This window comes from Dendrobates tinctorius, unplaced genomic scaffold (genome assembly GCF_039654945.1).
Source record: "Dendrobates tinctorius isolate UK_male_01 unplaced genomic scaffold, ASM3965494v1 ptg000030l, whole genome shotgun sequence".
Classification (NCBI taxonomy): domain Eukaryota; kingdom Metazoa; phylum Chordata; class Amphibia; order Anura; family Dendrobatidae; genus Dendrobates; species Dendrobates tinctorius.
The window spans coordinates 65,407,932-65,431,459 of NW_027361698.1; the positions used below are offsets into that span (position 1 = coordinate 65,407,932).

General features: G+C 42.4%; 1 protein-coding gene across 3 annotated transcripts in view; it reads right to left on the reverse strand.

Annotated features, from left to right (window-relative positions):
• Positions 1-23,528, reverse strand: part of CLGN (calmegin) — a 175,453-nt gene that overhangs the window by 97,249 nt on the left and 54,676 nt on the right. For all 3 annotated transcript variants that reach the window (XM_073572135.1, XM_073572134.1, XM_073572133.1), the window contains exons 5-6: positions 20,159-20,300; positions 15,698-15,779 (exon numbers count right to left, since the gene is read on the reverse strand). In XM_073572135.1, coding sequence (XP_073428236.1) covers positions 15,698-15,779; positions 20,159-20,300 — 224 coding nt within the window. The remainder of the gene's footprint in view (positions 1-15,697; positions 15,780-20,158; positions 20,301-23,528) is intronic.

The following is a 23,528-nucleotide window of genomic DNA, read 5'->3' on the forward strand; positions in this document are numbered from 1 at the left end:
AGCATTTACACACTCTTTACAACAGTGTTCTTTAAACACACCCCCCTGGGTGGGTTTGTAGGTAACTGGCCCGCCCATCTCCCTAGTTACCTGGAGACTTCTCCCTGTCACATTAAAGCAGCACCTCAGCAATATCACTGCTGATCAACACATAAGTCTCCATCTCAAAGCCACCCACTTTGAGATACATAATGGCCATTCAGTATTCTGCCATTCATCCTTTCTCCTGGGACATCCACACAGCGCCCCCTAGCGGACACAGTGGTTACTACACCACAATACGTATATATATATTTTTCACATATATTGCTATATGCGATTATTCTCTCTATATATGTCTGCTTTTAGGATTATTGGCTAATTTTTAACCTCCATCTTATATGTGCACTCTAAGTACTTTATATTACATTGCCATGCCGATTACTATGATTTGTTTACATCTTATTCCTGGCACTATCCAGACATTTATAGTGCGCATGAACAGCCTGGTGTACCGGTTCGTTGCGCGGCAATGGCGTCTACATGTGCAGTGACACACCAGTTCCGACTGCTGTGTTTACCCACATGTCGCCACTTGCCGCGTCACTTCCGGTTCACGCCGACGGCGCATGCGCCACTTCATCTGATGTCCTGGATGTGCAGGTCTATAAATAACCTGCCGATAGAGCTGTTACCATCTCCCTGACAAAGGTAATTTTCCGAAACGCGCGTCGGGGCGCGTCCCAGAGGCACTCCGCGTTACCCACCCTCACAAGTATTACGGCCCTATTATTATCCCTATGTTTTAAACCTTTGAGTCCACATGTTCAGCGGTTGTTTAGCACATCTTAAGTGCACTGAATTATATATTGCACATATATTTCTTGGATCTTTTTGCACTGCCGCAGTTTGTATATTTGCAGCACTAGTTTTGCACTTTTGCACATTTTCGGAGCAATTACTTTTTGCACTATTTTGCACATTTTTTTTATCTTTTAAGCCAAATTTTTGTGTAAATTACATAGGGACTTTTGAACTGGGCCAGAGGTGCTTGGGCATATATGATACTAGAGCATATTGTTATTTGGTTCATTGTATTAATTTTGTTTTATTTTATTTTATTTATGGTCATATATAAACATATGCTCAATTTATTATAGCGGTATCAAATTGCCTTTTTATGCACTATCTTTATTCTTGTTGTTGTGCCATTCTAATAATCTATTTTATCTAGCAATTTTATCCTTTTCACATTTATTTCATATTCACGGCTCCTGCCAGGTGTTTCTTTCACCATTCTCAGTTGGTTTTTCATTGTGTACCGGATGGTCTGCCATCTAACTATCTGGGAGAGGGCGCAATCTTTCACATAGATGAATATTATATTGACTCATTGAGTCTAATTGTTTTATTTAAAGTGAGCTCGCCCAGTTAATTTTTTAATTATGGCCCCTTACCAGCCTGAAAATAGCATCCCGCACCTGTGAGTTTTGCCGGGTTGGTTCAAAAACATCAGGTTTGGCTTTCATTCATTTCCTCTGCTCACGCTGATCGTGGCAGAGCAGGGGAGAATAATGACAGCCGTGTCCAGTACAAGCCACCCGGGAACAGCGCTTACAGTAGAGCTTCTTCCCCGGCGACCGTCCGTGCACACGGAGAACATCAATGTGTGTTCTCCGTGTGCACGTGTGTGAGACGCTTTGCGGCCCGTGCCTCCGGGACAAAACGGACATGTCAGCGTGTTTTTCACACGGACACATGCACCATAAAAACACGCTGACATGTACATAGACCCATTCATTAGAATGGGTCTACTTGTGTCAGTGTCTCCGTTACGTGAGAAAACTGTCACCACACGTACCAGAGACACTGACATGTGAAACCGGCCTTACTAAGGTTGTCCCTGAGTAGTAATCAGGGGCATAAGCTAAAGTCTGGAGTATGGGCAGGTTTGTACAACTCAAAGGCAGCCATTAAGCAATTGGCTACATGTGTTCTGATCAGCAGTCATTTAGTATCTTGTCTAGACACGCCGCTCCTGCTTCCCATGCACACTTAATCAGTAACAAATCGTTCTGTGTTCATAGGCTGTCATTATTCTCAGCAGCAAATGTACTGTTTACACAGGAGGATATGTAAGTAGAAGGATTAAAAATCATTTCACCCTAGGAATGAGTGTTGTTAGTTTGTTAAACCAAACATGTCATCAGGATTTTGCTAAGTTACAGACAGTCAGGTTGGCCCTGTTATACTGATTAAAATGATATCTTGACTGACCAAATCTGTCTAATGACCAGGCCTTAATTTTGAAATCTGACCACTGTCACTTTATGAGGTTATAACTCTGGAACGCTTCAATAGATCCCACTAATTCTGAGAATGTTTTTTCAGGACATATTGTACTTTATGATAGTGGTAAAAATTTTTCAAAATTACTTGTGTTTATTTGGGAAAAAATTTAAATTTGGCAACATTTTTTAAAATTTCACAATTTTCAAACTTTTAATTTTTATGCCCCTAAATCGGAATGTTAGGTCACACAAAATAGTTAATAAACAACATTTCCAACATGTCTAGTTTACATCAGTACAATTTTTGAAACAATTTTTTTTTGTTAAGAAGTTATAAGGGCAGCGATTTCTCATTTTTACACCGAAATTTACAAAACCAATTTTTTTAGGAACCACCTCACATTTGAAGCGACTTTGGGGGCCTATATGACAGAAAATACCCAAAAGTGACACAATTCTAAAGGCTGTGTGTGCACTTTGCGGATTTGCTTGCGGAAATTTCTGCGCGGTTTCTGCATCTCTTGGCAGAAAACGCAGTGGAAATTCCGCGCGTTTTGTGTTGATTTTGCGTTTTTGATGCAGATTTACGTGCGGATTGATATGTGGATTTGCTTGCTAAATAAAAATAGATTATTTTAAAACAAAATAAAAATGATGTCATTCTCAAGTCCAACCTCCATTGTTGATGTGCTTCAACCAAGATAGGCTCTATTCTAGATTCTCCACCCACAAACTCTTCCTCCTTCTGACATCAGTTCCTCTGACAAATCTGCTGCGTTTTTGGCAGCAAATCCACAAACCTTTTTACACCTGCGTTTTTGCTGCAGATTTGAGTGACTCAATGGAAGCCAATGGGTGAAAAACGCTGCAGAACCGCAAAAAGAATTGACATGCTGCGGAAAATAAAACGCTGCGAATAAGGATGGAGTTTTCCGCATAATGTGCACCAAAATTCTGGATTCCCGTTGATTAACCTTACTTTAGTAATCATTTGCGTTTTTGGTGCATTTCCGCGCAAAAAAAACCGCTGCGGAAACACAACAAATCTGCATCGTGTGCATATAGCCTTAAAACTGCATCCCCTCAAGGTGTTCAAAACCACATTCATGGAGTTTATTAACCCTTCAGGTGCTTCACAAGAAGCAATGTGGAAGGGAAAAATGAACATTAACTTTTTTTCACAAAAATTTTACTTCGGACACATTTTTTTTTATTTTGTCAAGGGTATCAGGAGAAAATGAACCACAATATTTGTTGTGCAATTTCTCCTGCTTACGCCAATACCCCATGTGTGGAGGAAGACCACTCTTTAAGCACAAGGCAGGGCTCGGAAGGGAAGGAGCACCATTTGAGGTTTTGAACGTAAAATTGGCTGGAATCGGGAGAGGAGGCCATGTAGCGTTTGGAGAGCCCTTGATGTGACTAAACAGTGCAAACCCCCCACAAGTGACCCTATTTTGGAAATTAGACCCCTCAAGGGACTTATCTAGATATTTGCCTTGAACTTTGAACCCCTAGGTGCTTCACATAAGTTGATAACGTAGAGCCGTGAAAATTAAAAATCACATATTTTCCACAAAAATCATCTTTTAGCACCTATTTTTTTATTTTAATAAAGGTAGCAGGAGAAAATAGACCCCAAAAATTGTTGTGCAAATTCTCCTGACTACACCGATACCCCACGTGTGGAGGAAGACCACTGTTTGGACATACGGCAGGACTCGGAAGGGAAGTAGCAAGGTTTGGCTTTTTTAACACAAAATTGGCTGGAATCGAGAGCATCCGCCATGTCATTTTTGGAGGGCCCCGGATGTGCCTAAACAGTGGAAACCCCCCACAAGTGATACCATTTTGGAAACTAGACCCCTCAAGGACCTTATCTAGATGTGTGGTGAGCATCTTGAACCATCATGTGCTTTATAGAAGTTTATAACAGATCCAAAAAAAAAAATCAAATTTTTCCTGCAAAATTTATCTTTTAGCCCCCAATTCTTTTTTGTAAAGGGTAACAGGAGAATTTGTTGTCCAATTTCTCCTGAGTGTGCCAATACCCCATGTGTGGGTGAAAACTACTTTTGAGGCACAGTGCAAAGCTCAACAGGGAAAGAGCGCCATATTATAGTGCAGATTTTACTATTATGGTTTGAAGGTGCCATGACCCACTGAGAGAGCCCCTGAGTTCCAGAACACCAGGACTCCTCATAAGGGACCCCATTTGACAAAGTACACCTCTTGATGAATTAATCTAGGGGTACATTATACCCCTACCAAATGTGAACAGGCTAAAGGTAGTTTAAGGAACGGGTGCTCAGAAGGGAGGGGGGCATTTGGATTTGGGAGCGCAGAATTTGCTGAATTTCTTTTTGGGGGCAATGAGCCATTTTGCTTTTCCAGAGCCTTTGTGCTACCAATAATGTGGAAGCCTCCTATATTTTTGTTAACAGATGACAGACCTGAGTGGGGACTTGATTTTTTTGGTGGATTGAGTTGAAGCTTTTATTGGAAACATTTTTATAATTTTTCATAACGTTTGGGATCACATTTATCTGGCGCACTACACTGAGCACTTACTTTGGGGTTTCCATCTAAATCTCTGAATGACATGACAGATGAAACCATCACGGGATCCAATCACTATAATGAGACAGCAGAGTTACTCTGGACTCCGTCTGGCCTCTGTTCAATGTTGTCCTATCTTTCAAATGTGCACAAAACTATGGTGGACCGCATTTTTATGCACGCCTAAAAAGACAGACCCTGCCGAATCACAGGTCCTATGGCGTTCACAGTGCCTCCCTCTGTTTCATTATAGGAAATCTTTCGCCGGCGGTTCTCTCTGAATCACGTATTTCAGAGATTTAAACGGAAACCCCGATGTAAGCGCTCAGTGTAGAGCGCAGGATAAATGTGCACTGAGCCTTGCTGCGATTTTTGTGAGGCCGAATGAATAAATCCACACCAGGTGAAGAATTGATTTTATTTTTTACACCGTTCCTTGTGCGGTATAAGTGATTAGGCGACATTATTCTTCAGGTCGGTGCGATTACAGCGATACCAGATTTATATAGGGTTTTTATGTTTGGTTGCAGTCACACACTAACAGACGCCTTGTTTTGCAAGAAGTTCTTGCATCGCCATATTTTGAGAGCTATAATTTTTCCATATTTCGGCCCACAGAGTCATGTGAGGTCTTGTTTTTTGCGTGACAAGTTGACATTTTTTTTGGTACCGTTTTTGGGCACATGACATTTTTTTAATCACTTTCTATTCCGATTTTTCTGGAGGCAGAATGAACAACAAACCAGCAATTCCGGAACTGGTTTTTTTTTCTCCGTTCTGTGTGTGGTAAAATTGATAAGGACGCTTTATTCTTCGGGTCAGTACAATTACAGCGATGCCACATTTATATTGTTTTTTATATTTTGACGCTTTTACATAATAAAAACTTTTATAGAAAAATGAATTAATTATTTGTGCATCACTTTATTCTGAGAGCTATAACTTTTAATTTTTCTGCTGATGCAGTTGTATGGTGACTTGTTTTTTCCTGGACATGATGGCATGTTCAGAGATACTATTTTTATTTGCATTCGTCTTTTTGATTGGATTTTATTCCACTTTTTCCAAGCGGTATGATGATAAAGCATAGTTTGCTACTTTTTTTGTGTTTTTTTTTTTATTTTTTACAGCGTTCACTGAAGGGCTTAACTAGCATGACACTTCTATAAATAGGATTGTCCTGGATGCGGCGATACCAAATATGTACTTTTTTTTGTTTTATTTAATTTTTTTTTTTACATCAAAGTGTATTTATTATTGGATTTTTTTTTATTATTATTTTGTAACTTTATTTTTTTATCTTTTTACCTAGTCCCTTTATGGGACTTTCACTTTTTTACTTTGATTGAAGGTATAATGCATTGCAATGCACTAGTATTGCACTGCATTATACCTGTACTGAAAGCTTCTGACACCATGCGGTGAGCATGGTCCCAGTAGCTTTTTGTAGTTTGGTGACCCACGATCGGGCCCCGTGATGACATCGTGGGGACGCCGATCTGAAGGCTGAGGATCTGAAGGCTGAGGGAGCTCCCCTCCCTCCCGCCTGAATGCTGCGATCGCGCTCGATCGTAGCATTTAGGGGGGTAACAGCCAGGGGCGGTGCCGATACCGCTCATGGCTGTTAGTGCAGACGCTCAACCACTGACAGAGCTGAGCTGCTGCACTGATCGGGCAGGAAGTGCTGATATTTCAGCATCTCCTGCGAGATCACAGCAATCTGGGTGCGGGGACTAATGGCATGGGTCCCCGCACCTCTTCCCGTGCCTCTTAGCTGTCACAGACAGCTGTCGGCACTGAACTGTTACTGTGTGTTTACACGAACTGACAGTTTAAATGCATGATGGACACAGTCCTCTCTGGTGCGGGAACTGACACCTGACCACTTTAAGCGGTTAATCTGTATTTGCATTTTTCAGCTATTGAGATTCTTATGCACGGAGGCGGCCTGTGGGGTGGTCTTTATGTGGTGCTCTGTTCACATATTCATCTGTATGGGCTTTTGACAGGTCAATGATACTTCAGTGACTTGCCCCTATTTTAAATATTGCAGTTTACCGTATTTTTCGCTTTATAAGACGCACCTGATTATAAGACGCACCCCCAAATTTGGTGAAGAGATTTTTTTTTAATGTTAAATGGAGGTGTGTCTTATAATGCCAGTGTTCGTCTTTCAAATCATATATATGTCCCCCATCCTGGTATCTATATAACCCCCATCCTGGTACATGCCCCCCTTGTGCTGGCACATAGCCCCCCATCCCATCTTTGATGTCCCCCCCGGTCACTATATGCCCCCCTGCTGATGCTGACACGCACATGGCCCCCAGTCCCTATATCCCCCCTTCTGGCATGCACACGGGCCCCCCCATCCCTATATTCCCCCCTGCCTGCATGCACACGGCCTCCCCCCGTCCCTATATTCCCCCTGCTGGCATGCACACGGCCTCCCCCCGTCCCTATATTCCCCCCTGCTGGCATGCACACGGCCTTCCCCCGTCCCCATATTTCCCCCTGCTGGCATGCACACTCCCCCCCCCGTCCCTATATTCCCCCCTGCTGGCATGGACACGGCCCCCTCGTCCCTATATTCCCCCTGCTGGCATGGACACAGCCCCCCATCCCTATATTCCCCCCTGCTGGCAAGCACATGATAACATAACAAACACTCAACTTACTATCCGATGATGGCTACATGCTCCCAGCCCCCCCTCGTGGCTCTTCCTGTGTCTGTGCTGACATCCAGTAACTGCTCATACAGGCACTTCATTGTAGCTTCAGGACCTTCCATCACATGACCGCAGTGCACACTGGGAGTCACGTGACCGCAGGTCCTATTGGTCATGTGATGGAAGGTCCTGAAGCTACAATGAAGTGCCTGTATGAGCAGCTCCTGGATGTCAGCACAGACACAGGAAGAGCCACGGGGGAGCTGGGAGCACGGAGCCATCATCGGAAGGTGACTATAGTGACGGAGCGGGAGGGAGAGTGAAGGCACATGCAATATGCGCTGCTCCCCTGTCTACCAACTCGGCGCGGCTTCAGCACCGAGGGACCCTAGGAGGTAGCGACCATGCTATTTTAGAATTTTGGATAACTAGAGGAGGAAGACCTGTGAAGACTCAGTCGTCAAGGCTAGATTTCAGAAAGGCAGATTTTAAGGGATTCAGAAAGAGAATTGGAGGGATCCAATGGCTGGATATCCTTAAAGACAAAAATGTCCAGGAAGGATGGGAAATCTTGAAAAATGAAATTCTCAAAGCACAATTGTTAACAATTCCGAAAAGAGGGAAGAATAGGAAGCATTTAAGGAAGCCAGGATGGATGAACACAGAACTTAAGCACATGCTAAAAAGGAAGAAAAAAAGTTTATAAAATGGAAAGAGGGAGGCATATCTAAAGAAGAATATAATGCTGTCTGCAGAACCTGCAGGGCATAAATCAGATTATCTAAAGCTGACAATGAATTGAGGCTTGCAAGAGATGTCAAAAGCAATAATAAAGGATTTTGGGGATATGTCAAAAGTAAAAGAAAAGTCAAAGATGCTACAGGATTTTTACAGGATAAAAATGATGAAATTGTATGACAGGATGTTGAGAAGGCCGAACTTTTAAATTCCTATTTTGCATCTGTTTTCTCTCAAAAAGGAAATGTAACATCAACTGTTATTCACTGTCCTATTAAGGGAATAGAAGAATCCAGGATATCTATAAACAGAAACATAGTGAGGAAACACTTAGCTAACCTAAATGAATTCAAGTCTCCAGGTCCAGATGAATTACACCCCAGAGTACTGAAGGAGATAGCAGAAAAAATTTTTGAACCCCTCTCCATAATCTTTGAAAATTCTTGGAGAACAGGAGAAGTCCCAGAAGACTGGAGAAGAGCAAATGTTGTTCCTATCTTCAAAAAGGGGAAGAAGGTGGACCCAGGCAACTATAGGCCGGTGAGTCTGACTTCTATACCAGGAAAGATCTTTGAACAAATTATTAAACAACATGTCTGTCAGTACCTGGATAAGAATGAAGTGATTAAACAGAGTCAGCATGGGTTTGTAACTAATAAGTCATGTCAGACTAACTTAATTTCCTACTATGATGGAATCACTGATTGGGTGGATCAAGGAAATGCTGTAGATATAGTATATCTTGACTTCAGCAAAGCATTTGACAAAGTATCTCATACAATCCTTATTGAAAAAATGACTAAGTATGGAATGGACAAGGCAACTGTTAGGTGGATTCATAACTGGCTTAGTGATCGGACCCAGAGAGTGGTCATAAATGGCTGTACATCCAGTTGGAAGAATGTCTCAAGTGGGGTACCACAGGGCTCTGTCCTGGGCCCTGTATTGTTCAACATCTTTATCAACGATTTAGATGAAAGAATTGAGGGTAAACTGATTAAATTTGCTGATGACACAAAGCTAGGAGGGATAGCTAATACTAGAGAAGAGAGAGAGAGGATTCAAAAAGATATAAAGAAACTGGAGAAGTGGGCAGCAACTAACAGAATGGTTTTTAACAGGGAAAAATGCAAAGTACTACATCTGGGCAATAAAAATGAAAAAAGCATACACAGAATGGGAGGAATAAGGCTAAGCAACAGCACATGTGAAAAAGACTTGGGTATACTAATAGATCACAGACTGAATATGAGTCAACAGTGTGATGCAGCAGCAAAAAAGGCAAATGCAATTCTAGGATGTATTAACAGAAGCATACAGTCTAGATCACGTGAAGTCATTATTTCCCTCTACTCCTCTTTGGTCAGACCTCATCTGGAATATTGTGTCCAGTTTTGGGCACCACATTTTAAAAATGACATCAACAAACTGGAGCAAGTTCAGAAAAGAGCGACCAGAATGGTGACAGGTCTGCAAACCTTGTCTTATGAGGAAAGGTTGCAGGATTTGGGAATGTTTAGTTTGCAAAAGAGAAGACTGAGAGGAGACTTAATAGCTGTCTACAAATATCTAAAGGGCTGTCACATTGTAGAAGGATCATCTTTATTCTCATTTGCACAAGGAAAGACTAGAAGCAATGGGATGAAACTGAATGGGAGGAGACACAGATTAGATATTAGAAAAAACTTTTTGACAGAGTGATCAATGAGTGGAACAAGCTACCACAAGAAGTGGTGAGTTCTCCTTCAATGGAAGTCTTCAAACAGAGGCTGGACAGACATCTGACTGGGATGATTTAGCGAATCCTGCTTTGAGCAGGGGGTTGGACCAGATGGCCCAGGAATTCCCTTCCAACTCTACGATTCTATGATGGACAGCGGGTGCAGTGAATATTACATGAGCCTAATGAGCGGGAGCACTGACCACCCGCTGTCTCTGCAGCCCGCAGCCAGCCCACCCCAGCCCCCTGACATCACTCCAGAGCCGCCCCCCCTCCTCTACAACACACAGATTCGGATTTGGGGGAACAAAAGTGCGTCTTATAATCCGAAAAATACGGTATATTGTGGGTTTTGAAAAAAAAAACTTTACTCCAGCAAAATGGTGCGGGCGGCGGCGCCAGCGCAGCAACTCTTATCGCTTACCAATAGATGGCAGGCGCCATTTTGATGAAGGTAAAAAAGTTTTTCAAAGCCCACAATATAAATGTAGTTTTGGCGTTTTTGAATTTTTTCCATTAACAATGTTTACCGATAGGGTTAATAGCTTTTATATTTTGATAGATCTGACTTTTATGAACGCAGCAATAAAACACATGTTATTTTTTTATTACCGTATATACTCATATACAGTTGTGGCCAAAAGTATTGACACCCCTGCAATTCTGTCATATAATACTCAGCTTCTTCCTGAAAATGACTGCAAACACAATACCAAAGAATTTACCATCTTCATTTAATTTGTCTTAAATGAAAAAACACAAAAAGAATTGTCCTAAAGCCAAATTAGATATAATTCCACACCAAACATAAAAAAGAGGGTGGACAAAAGTATTGGCACTGTTTGAAAAATCATGTGATGCTTCTCTAATTTGTGTAATTAACAGTACCTGTGGCACCTAACAGGTGTTGGCAATAACTAAATCACACTTGCAGCCAGTTGACATGGATTAAAGTTGACTCAACCTCTGTCCTGTGTCCTTGTGTGTACCACATTGAGCATGGAGAAAAGAAAGAAGACCAAAGAACTGCCTGAGGACTTGAGAAACCAAATTGTGAGGAAGCATGGGCAATCTCAAGGCTACAAGTCCATCTCCAAAGACCTGAATGTTCCTGTGTCTACCGTGCGCAGTGTCATCAAGAAGTTTAAAGCCCATGGCACTGTGGCTAGCCTCCCTAGATGTGGACGGAAAAGAAAAATTGACAAGAGATTTCAACGCAAGATTATGCTTGATGTTGGATAAAGAACCTCGACTAACATCCAAACAAGTTCAAGCTGCCCTGTAGTCCGAGGGTACAACAGTGTCAACCTGTACTATCCGTCGGTGTCTGAATGAAAAGGGACTGTATGGTAGGAGACCCAGGAAGACCCCACTTCTTACCCCGAGACATAAAAAAGCCAGGCTGGAGTTTGCCAAAACTTACCTGAAAAAGCCTAAAACGTTTTGGAAGAATGTTCTCTAGTCAGATGAGACAAAAGTAGAGCTTTTTGGGCAAAGGCATCAGCATAGAGTTTACAGGAGAAAAAAAGAGGCATTCAAAGAAAAGAACACAGTCCCTACAGTCAAACATGGCGGAGGTTCCCTGATGTTTTGGGGTTGCTTTGCTGCCTCTGGCACTGGACTGCTTGACTGTGTTCATGACATTATGAAGTCTGAAGACTACCAACAAATTTTGCAGCATAATGTAGGGCCCAGTGTGAGAAAGCTGGGTCTCCCTCCGAGGTCATGGGTCTTCCAGCAGTACAATGACCCAAAACACACTTCAAAAAGCACTAGAAAATGGTTTGAGAGAAAGCACTGGAGACTTCTAAGGTGGTCAGCAATGAGTCCAGACCTGAATCCCATAGAACACCGGTGGAGAGATCTAAAAATGGCAGTTGGAGAAGGCACCCTTCAAATATCAGGGACCTGGAGCAGTTTGCCAAAGAAGAATGGTCTAAAATTCCAGCAGAGCATTGTAAGAAACTCATTGATGGTTACCGGAAGCGGTTGGTCGCAGTTATTTTGGCTAAAGGTTGTGCAGCCAAGTATTAGGCTGAGGGTGCCAATACTTTTGTCTGGCCCATTTCTGGAGTTTTGTGTGAAATGATCAATGTTTTGCTTTTTGCTTCATTATCTTTTGTGTTTTTCATGTAAGACAAATTAAATGAAGATAATAATACCAAAGAATTTGTGTTTGCAATCATTTTCAGGAAGAAACTGAGTATTATCTGACAGAATTCCAGGGGTGTCAATACTTTTGGCCACAACTGTATAAGCCAAGATTTTCAGCACATTTTTTTTGTGCTGAAAACACCCCCCTCGGCTTAAACACGAATCATTGACCCAGAGGGTCAGCAGGGGGTCATACTCACCCACTCCTCACGCGATCGCTGCAAGTCCTCCCTGCATCTCTGTTTTCCCGGCGCCAGCAGCTCTTCCTGTGTTCGGTGGTCACATGGTACTGCTCAATAAAGTAATGAATATGCACGTGTCTCCATTCCCATAGGCGTGGAGCGCATATTCATTACTTTAATGAGCGGTACCACGTGACCACTGAACACAGGAAGAAGATGTCTCGCTGGGACAGCAAGAGCGATGCAGGGAGGACTTGCAGTGACCGCGCCAGGAGGGGGTGAGTATGACGAGGGGAGCCGAGCCATGCATACAACAGGGGGAGGACGGAGGAGCCATGCATACAACAGGGGGAGCCACAAATACCAGGACAGGGATGAGGGGACAATGCATATACTTGAGTCAATAAGCTTACCCACTTTTCCGTGGCAAAATTAGGTGCCTCGGCTTATACTCGAGTATATACGGTATCTTTATTTTCAATGAGGGGAAAGGGTGGTGATTTGAACTTTTATTTTTTTTTCATATTTTTTAAAACTTTTTTTTTTTACTTTTTACTGATTTTGTTAGGGGGCTTGAAGATGCGATCATCCAATCACTTATGCTAAATGCAACATGGGGTCCGCAATCTATTACAGCCAAAATGGCGTCCCTTCCCTTTTGAGTCATGCGACCAAACAGCTATTCACCACATTAGGAGTATCGGCACTCTAGGAGAAATTGCACAACAAATTTTATGGTTCATTTTCTCCTGTTACCCTTGTGAAAATAAATAATGTATAGCTAATGAAACATTTTTGTGGGAAAAATATGATTGTTTTTATTTTCACGGCTCAACGTTATAAAATTCTGGGGATTCAAGGTGCCATTGTTTAGGAACATCAGGGGGCTCTGCAATAGCGACATTTTTTCCTTCCACACTGCTTTAATTCCTGTGAAGCACCTGAAGGATTAGTAAATTTATTGAATGTGATTTGGTGCACTTTGGGGGGTGCAGCTTATAAAATGTTGTCACTTTGGGGAATTTTCTTTCACATAGGCCCCTCAAAGTCACTTCAAATGTGAGGTGGTCCCTAAATACTGTAAATGGTTTTGTAAATTCCATTGGAAAAATGAGAAATTGCTGATAAACTTTTAACCTTTTTAACTTAACAAAAAAACATGATGTTTTAAAAATGATGTTGATGTAAAGTAGAGAAGTGTTACATTTTATTTATTAACTATTTTGTGTGAACATAAGGGCATAAAAATGTAAAATTGCAAAATTCCAATATTTTAAAAAATAAACTAAAAATATCGACCTAAATTTACCACTAACATAAGTACAATGTGTCACGAAAAAATATTTGAATCAGGATTAAAGCAGTTGTTCAAAATGTCCACCTTTCACATCCAAGTACGGCTGCACGCGCTGTTGAATGTAATTCACCGGACGTCTGGGGTCATAGCCTGAGTTTCACACTGTATGTTCTCTTGGAGTGCCTGTAATGTTCGAGGCTTGTTACTGTACTGAAAACACGGTCCTCCAAATTGTATCTGTACATTGTTTACAAATGAAGAAGGAATTCGGCAGGAATGAAACGCAAGTACCACACAAACTACCGATGTGCAGAAAGGCGTACAGCATGTCAGCGAGACCACTTGGAGCGAGGATGTTTTTAGTCGTGGTGGTTCAATGCATTCTCACTTCTCACGAACCAAAGTATGAACATTCTAAATTTAAATACCGTAGTCTCTTTTGGAAGTTACAGCAATTTTCCGGATAATTTAGAGAGTAAATCACCCTGTATAAAAAATAGCACCACTCCTGTCCAAGGGCTGTGTCGGGTATTGCAGTTAACCCCTATGTGGCACTGAGCTGCAGAGTATTTTTCTCATTACTACAATCCCTCTAAGGCTGGGATCACACATGTGAGAAACACGGCAGAGTTTCGCATGTTAATACCCGGCACTGCCACCGTCACTCGGATCGGAGCGTGCGGCCGCATAGCAATACATGCAGGAGCACGCTCCGCTCCCGAGTGCCAGCTGCAGTGCCGGGTATTAACATGTGAGACTCGACCGTGTTTCTCGCATGTGTGATCCTGGCCTTATTGAGCTGATCGGAGGAAGCATAGCTATAAAGGTTAGCTCACCTAGTTGTTATGCACGGAGTGGGAATTTCTCAATGGCAGACATATCTAGATGCAGATTTAGGGCTCTTTCAGAGGTCAGTTTGTCCTGTACATGTAGTGACAGTTTTCATATGTACCGGAGACCAGAGACACTTACACACATACACCCATTTAAGTGAATGGGTCTGTGCACATGTCAGTGTGGGCAAAACACACTGACATGTAAGTTTTTTAACAGCAGTTCAGGCCACAAAACGTCCCGCACGCGGGACCTCCGTGTGTCATCAGTGTGACATGTACTGTCGCCTTGGAATCAGCAATACAGTTCCTGCTGTTCCCCGGCACCGGGTGCTAAAGGCAACTCGCATCACTGTCCCCTGCTCGAGCTGCAATCAGCGCTAGCATGGGGCAATATTGAGTGTTGTATTCAACTGTTAACAGAGAGAGTAGGCCGCTGCTGATGCGAGTATTCATCAGCCGCCGCCTGTGCTATAAATAATTTTTTTTTTTTTTTAAATGTCGTGTGGTTTCTCTGTATTCTTGATAATCAGATAAGCAAAACTGACAGCTAAGCAACCCTCAGCTGTCAGCTTTAGCAAGGTTGGTTATCAAGAATAGAGGGGTCCCCACGCCATATTTTTTTAAATCATAACGGCGTGGGTCCCCCCATTTTTGACAACCAGCCAAGCTAAAGAAGACATCTAGGGGTTGGTATTCTGAGGCTGGTAAGGGGCCATGGATATTGACCCCCCCAAAATAGCAGCCCGCAACCTCTCAGAAAAGGCACACCTATTAGATGCGCCAATTCACGCTGCTGCACGAGAAGGGGGACAATGATGTGGCAGGATATCAGTGCAAACAGTACCACTGATTCCCAGGCGCCGGTACGTGTGATACTGATGCGGCACACTGTTGCCACACATATTAAACACATGTACGCGGATATCTCCGGTATTGGATTTTCCAGTATCAGAAATATCAGGACGTGTGAAAAAGTTCTTATTCAGCAGAAATTCTACATGTCCAACCCTCACTTATTCCCAGTGCCGGCTATTTTAGGGCGGGCAAGCTATCCCTACAAACATTCAATAATCGTTCAATCCCACCAAATAGGAGGGAAAAATTTGAGGTATTTTTAATTTTCAGCAAATCACCACATAATACAACAATCATCCACTAGTAACTATGGAAACAAGTCCTGGAAGAATGGAAAATATATTAATTATCTGAATGCTCTTTCTTATAACTTGGAAAATGCAATAAAAACAGATTTAAGAAATGCAGCTCACACACCAGATTCAGATCACTGGAATGAGACAGAAGTTTGATGTATGCGCCCCCACAATCAATGCCATCCTGAAAATTCACCTCATACCTGAAGGAAAATATAAAGAAACAGGCAAGTGAGAAGCAGGAAAAAAGATACTATACAGCAGTGATCCCTGGCCAGTGGCTCAGGAAAAGGGGCCGCTTGTGGTCATACCTGTCACATAGGAATGTTGTGGGCCCATGCTAAAAATGAATTTATAGGAAGGCTCAATTACCAGAAATGCATTCATTTACACCTTACCCCTCAGTCACAGTAGAAGATACAACACTTTTCATAGTGCTCTTGCACTTTGAGTCTCTTCATTTTAAAGGATTTAGTCCACAAATAACATCTACAGCCTCTCATGTGATAAAATTTGATCTTTGGGGGCCCAATATTGGACCCCCACCAATCTCAAGGAAGGGGGCCTCATGCCCCTCAGTTGAATCTAGCAATGCCTGCCCCTCAATTGAATCTAGCAATGCTCACACATACATAGAGAGATAGCCAAGCGGAGTACTATGCAATCTATATCAGTCCCATAGACAATACATGAAGCATAGGCGTGCATGAATGACAATCAGTCCATTCAAGTGGGGGCCCCGGATCCCTGTACTTGTGATCAGTGGGGGATTCATCAGCAAGAACCACAGCACTCGTACATTTATCAATTGTATTGTAGATAGGTAATAAATGTTGTTTTTGTTCCAGCTCCTTTAAGAAAGGTGCCATGTGCCTGAAGATAAAGCTTGGGGAAAGATTTCTGTACAAATGCTCCTTTCATACCAACAATACACTTTTATGCTTATATATATATCCTTTTTAAAGGGAACCTGTCACCCCCCCCCCAGGGCCTATTAAAGTAAAAGAGACACCTTCAGCAGCACTAAGGCTGTATTCTGTGAAGGTGGCTCTTATGGCAGGCACTGCACTGGTTAAGGAGAGTGCCTGACTGGGGTGCTCTCTCCTCCTCCTTGTCCCTCAGGTTGTATAGCACGTTTTGCCTGCTCACCCTCCTTTTAATTGGCGGGTGGGGGGTTAATAGTCTGCGCAGGACAGAGCCAATAGGGCCAGCAATGGGTGTTATTCCAGCCCCTTCGTGTCTGTATATAAGGCCGATGCAAGTGCAGCTCCCCCTCTTTCCCGGATATCCAGGTCCTGGAAGCGCTTGTCCCACCCTCCCTCCCTCTTTTTGTTATTTCATGTAATTTATGTGTAATATTCTTGTTTTGTAGACTTCAAGTCACAGCGGTGAAAGGAAGAAGGCACAAAGTTGCGGCTCGCTGGCTGACTTGCCTGCGGATTGGCAGCAGGGCATTAGGCGGCGAGCACGTGTTAATAAAGTTAAGTGCCATTTAAATGGTTGTGATAAAAGTTTTCAATAAAAGCTGTGACCGACCTTCACCCATCAAAGTTGGTTTAAGAGTTTTATGTGGTTATTAAAGTGGGTAATTGGATGCGTGCAGTGGAGTTTTTGGTTTCAAGTCTCCATAGTCTGTTTATTATCACTATGACGCTGCCGATGTATTCCGGTGGAGGAAAGAGGCAGAGGGAGATGGGGAAAGGCACAGAGATCCTCACTGTGCAGGCACCAGATTCCCAGCCCCACAGTGTGAATACATCATAACACACTGCAAGGCGGGATCTGTGGCCTCTGCTACATGCAGGCGCAATATCCTTACATCACCCGATGTAAGTTCCTGGGCAGCGAGCAGGGCGCATGCCCGAGAACTGATTGTAGAGCCCAGGCGTCGGTGACGTCACGAGAAAGAGAGGCGGCGGCGCCCAGAGGCCAGAGGGGGATGATGGACAGCTGTGAGGCGGTTGAGTCAGGGGGAGAAAACATACCTCCCTGACTCAATAGGAGTATGGCGGGAAATTTATAAAAGTCATTATTTCAGCGTTCCTAGGGATAATAAACATAAGAGCAACTTCACAGAATGCAGCCTTAGTGCTGCTGAAGGTGGCTCTTTTACTTTCATAGGCCCTGGGGGTGACAGGTTCCCTTTAAAGGATTTTCTAGGGATGAATAGAGACTAAGTAATGCCCTAACTGTACATAGGCTGTGTCTGTTATTGAGTTTCAGCTCCAATTAAGTGAATATAGCTTACCTACAATACCACACACTATCTGTGGACATGTGTGGCACTGTTTTTGAAAGATGTTTTTTCTAATCCTGAACAACCGCCTTAAAAATTATATGTACAATAAAACACCCCAACTGGTGGCTTTCAAGTTGTAGCTTCCAGGCTATTTTGAGAGTTGTAGTACTATAGAAGCTCTAGAGTCACAGGTTACAGATTACTGTTGCACATGTCACATGGCCATCTTCTTTCAGTTTGGACCATAGGGAGTCTTTCATCACAAAAGTACTGTGCTAGTCGAGCAGAAGAGCTCGGTGCACACTTGGTGTGGCAAAATAGTTCAGTGCATCTTCACATCTACTTGTTTTCCATCTTTCTCTGCCCTTCTCTGCCTCCTTTAAAAGGTAGAACTGTCAATCATAAAAAAGGGGTGGGGATAGATGGAAAAGAAATACTGTAGGTGGGAAAATGCAATTCATTTTTTTTTCTGTAAGTGCAGGGGCGTTAACGACCACAGTCGCAAACAAATCTGTGCAGGTGGGGGCCTGCCGACGCCAGCACAGACTTCATCTAGATGTGCGTCCTCCTGCTGAAGTCAGATGCCGACTTCAGAAGAGGATGCTGGGTAGGGGGGAGCAGAGGGAAGGTGAGTATAATTGCTTATTTTTTTCTTTGCATTAAAGAACAGTGTCAGAACAGGGGACATATACCAGGATGATTCCAGGATGGGGAACATACATACCAGGATGGGGAACATACATACCAGAATGCGGGATATATATACCAGAATGGGGCCAGAAAGGAGAACATATATACCAGGATAGAGGACATATGTATTGTCACGTACACACTCCTCAGCATGTGACATGAGCTGCACCTGCAAGGGTTAACTTAACTCCCCTCACTCAATCCAACACAACCTCTGTTCTAGCCTATTAAGTGAGCATAAATCACATTCACCCCGATTTCTTAACACACTATCAACACACATCAAACACACGGGGTGATGAGTCCCCAAAATATATATGTCACTGTCAGACAATCAAAAGGTCACATGCTCTGAAAGGCTATGTATTCTTTAGAGCATAAAAGAATCAAACTTAAAGATTTTAAGCTTTAATATAAAAATATACTATGCTTACAATAATAGATATAAAAAGGTAAAAGTAACACGACACACAAACATGCAAAACAGTTATAAAATAAAAAGGGGAAAAATAACAGAACTACCAATTGTTCTTCCGTTTACTTGGGGGGAAGGTGAAAATGAATTATGGATCACAAGCAGAATCTGCAACACCCACATGTGAACTTCTTTTTTGAGCCACCCAGCTTTTTATAGTCCTGACCATAGGCTCATATTTCCAGGATCAACTGGATTGCACTATTTAAAAATTGCTAGTGTGTGAGTGGACGATGGGCTAATTTAGGGCCTTGCATTTTAAGTATATTGTATCTCCCCCTACTCCTCTCTATAGAGTAAATAGGAAATATCCTGCCCAGGTACAGATTTGGTAGCTCCTTCCAAGTCCAGGAGCCCTGGTGCCATGTTTCACAATTCTCAGTATTCTTACAGGAGACCCGCCTGTGGTTCTGAGTTCTTGCAATAAGAGTAGGCAAAAGTGCAGAGAAACATGTGAATGCAGCCTTAACTAGCTATTTTACTGATATTATAGTTTCCCTTACAATTATATTTTTCCTTCCCATGTATATACCACAATGGGGACAAGACGAGGGACATATATACCAGGATGGAGGACATTTATACAAACCAGGATGGGGGGAGGGGCCCCTTCCAAATCTTGCACCGGGGCCCATCGGTTCTAGTTACGTCACTGTCCAAGGGTGCATCAAGCACCTGCGCCTGGTTTGAACAATCATTTTGCACTAACAGACACTATTTACAGATGTTCTGCACTTAAAAACACATGAAAGATGGAGAGCATTTACTGCCCATTTTATCTCCATATGAAAACCAAACAAGCCTGAGTATGAGTGGCTGCTAAGGACATGCTCCCAACAATCCCATTAAAAAGCCGGTAGTTGTTAACTAACATATCCCTGGTAGACAATGTGTCTGAAATGACAAAACTGGATAGCACTGTCCTCACACAGCTGAGAACAGAAAAAACAGGGGTGGAGCCATGCCGTTTCCATCTCAGTCAGTATTATTAATTACTGATTGTGAAAAGAAAAATCATAAACTATTTTGAAACCATTCAAATAACAAAACCATTTCTTCTAGATCGTCAGGCAGAAATCGGAGGGACAAGCTTAACATATGACAACCAGCTTCATTTGTCATCCTATTGCTAGCTGCAGAGCTTATTTCTATCTACAAGAAAATAAAATGACACTCACTGGACAATTAGAGTTTTGCATTCAAACACAAAAGGCTTCTGAAGCTTTGCCGAGATGGCATGGTGACGTGCTGTGGACTTCAGGACAAGCCCCAGGTCTCCAGACAACTTGTTTTCCTTCAGTTCTTCAACTTTCCATTCACCTTAAGCATAAATAGGGTAGATGCAAAGTAACGTTACGTAGTGCATTTGACTACGTCATGTATTAATCACAGAAAAAATAACCGTCCATAACCCTTCATCCAACAACTCTAATGGTGCCAGAGATATTAGTAAATGTGTCACATGCACTTTGAGTACAAAGACATATGTATACACTGTACATCAGCAAGATCTGTAAAGATTTTAAAAGTTGCTAAAGGCATTATCCAGGCCTGGGGTTCAAGTCTTCAGGCCCTCTATGTGATCTAAGACTAATGAATCCTCATAAAAACAGTAAGGCTAGGATCACACTACCGTGAGTGATACGAGAAACTTGCACAAGTCTCTCGCATCAACACCTGGCGCTACCGTCGGCACTCAGGACCGGAGCTGGGGCTGCATAGAAATACATGCAAGGTAGTGTGATCCCGGTCTTACGGTGTTTTCTGTGTCCATGTGTAAATGTGCGTCAGTCATGTGGCATCCGTATGCCTTCTGTGTGTACGTCATACGTGTGCACCATCAGTGTGACATGTACCAGAATAAAATGCGGAAGAGAAATGACAGATGTTTAGGTGTTAAAGATGTGCAAAGATAGAGATAGATATCGTGTAAATAGTCTAGTGTTCCCCGAATTCGGCGTGGGTGACTATTATTGATGACAATCATCATCGTTGCCGAGTCTCACAGGGGGCCGTGTGTCTCTGCGTCTCTGATGAGCGTTATGGTTACTAACCTCATCGCTGATCAGATCCGTGACGTCAGTACCCGGCGACTGTGACGCTACTGCTATTCACAGTCGTCGGGGCCAGATTTGGGGAATGCTGGACTACGTCGGACCTGAGTGGTAACACTTTATTTTAATAAATTGGTGAACGAGGGACAGTGTACTGTTTATTGTTTTTCTGTGTTTCAGGTATCCATTTGTGGACTACGTTGGATTCCCAGGAGTACGTCGGACCTGCATGGGGTTTTTCTTTTACTAATAAATTGGTGAACCAGGGAAAATGTCGAGGAGTGTTTATTTAAAAGGTGTGTTTTTTTGGGGGTTTTTTTTTATTATTATTACTGGCTTAGTAATGGGGATGTCTATTAGACACCTCTCCATTACTAACACCAGTGCTTTAAGCTAGCTAGGATTTTTGACAATCACAGCTGATATCAACCCCAACTACCATTAACCCAATTACAAAGCACAAGGGCAATCAGGAAGATGTGATGCACCACTTCTGAGGTGGCTGCGAGTCAGAATATTTAGGCTGGGAAGGGCCCTATAATCATGGAAGGTCCAAACAGATAAAGTCAGCTGGTTATCAAAAATGGAAGGGCACCCCACATCATTTTTTTGATTTATTTATTAGCTTAATCCATGTACAGTAAACTACAAACACAAGGCACTAATTATATAATTCACGGATATTTATCTAGCCTCTGTCTACAATTGTGCTCAAAAGTTTATGTACCCTGGCACAGTTTTTGCTTTCTTGGCCTTTTTTCAGAGAATATGAATGATAACACCAAAACTTTTTCTCCACTGCATTTAGTGGTTGGGTGAAGCCATTTATTGTCAAACCACTGTGTTTTCTCTTTTTAAATCTTAATGACAACGCAAAACATCCAAAAGACCCTGAAGTTTACATACCCTGGTGATTTTGGCCTCATAACATGCACAGAAGTTGACACAAATGGGTTTGACTGGCTACTAAAGGTAACATCCTCACCTGTGACCTGTTTGCTTGTAATCAGTGTGTGTGCAAAACACCTGAGTGAGTTTCTGGGATCCAGACAGACTCTTACATTTTTCATCCAGCCACTGACATTTCTGGATTGTGAGTCATGGGGAAAGCAAAAGAATTTTAAACATCATTCTATATTGTGCTGTGTTTTCGTTACTATTGCAGGAAGTGCTCTGTTAGTTTTGTGTCTCATGTTAATATACTCATTTGCATCAACTTTGGTCTCAGTTTCGTATTATCCCATGCAATCAGAATCTGTAGTACCCATATAATTATTACAGAACCTCATCCACAAATACCACAAAAGACTTCAAGCTGTCATTGATGTTAGAGTGGGCAATACACAGTATTAAGAAATGGGGTGTGCAAACTTTTGATCAGGGTCATTTGGATGTTTTGGGTTGTCATTATGATTTAAAAAGAGAAAACACAGTAGTTTAACAATAAATGGCTTCACCCAACCACTAAACTTGAGTGGAGAAAAAGGTTTGGTGTTATCATTCATATTCTTTGAAAAAAGGCCAAGAAAGCAAAAATTCTGCCGGGGTATGTAAACTTTTGAACACAACTGTACTGTATACACTACTCAACATTGAAACTGTTGAACTAAAAAGTACGCGTCATAAGATGGTGCACATAGAGGAAGTACAGTCAATGCCAAAAGTGGTGACACATTTGAAAAGGTTCCAGAAAATGAAGTATTTCTTCCAGAAAATTATTGCAATTACATGCTTTGCTATATACATGTTTATTTCCTTTGTTTTTTGTTTGTTGTTCCAATACACACAGATTCTCTGATACAAGGCCAAGAAAGCAAAAATTCTGCCGTGTATGTAACTTTTGAGCACAACTGGCATGAGAGAGTCCGAACAGCACATCTTCCAGGGCTCTAATGCAATGAAACTAACATTTTAACACATGCTTTGCCACTAACAGCTTACCATACCTGCAGAAAAAACAGGATTTTTGGTTGCTTACCATAATTGGGGGACACAGGAACCATGGGGTGTATGCTGCTGCCACTAGGAGGCTGATACTATGCACAAAAAAAAGTTAGCTCCTCCTCTGCAATATACACCCCACCGACTGGCAGTAGGTTGATCAGTTAGTGAGAAAGCAGTAGGAGAAGCAACAAGATAAAGAGAAAAACAAAACCAGAGCAGTACTACACGGAAAAAAAGAGCTATAAACATGGGAGGGTACTGTGTCCCCCAATGAAGCCTCTGAGAAACAGATTTTACGGAGAGCAACCAAAAATCCTGTTTTCTTTATCGCTTCATTGGGGGACACAGGAACCATGGGACAACCCAAAGCAGTCCCTGGGGAGAGAACAGCAGAAAAACTTCATTCAGGTTGGAGAACTCACCACTGCTGCCTGCAAGATCCTTCTGCCTAGGCTGGTGTCCGCCGAAGCGTAGGTATGGACCTTATAAAATTTGGCAAACGTGTGAATAGAAGACCAAGTTGCCGCTTTGCAAAGTTGTAGGGCGGATG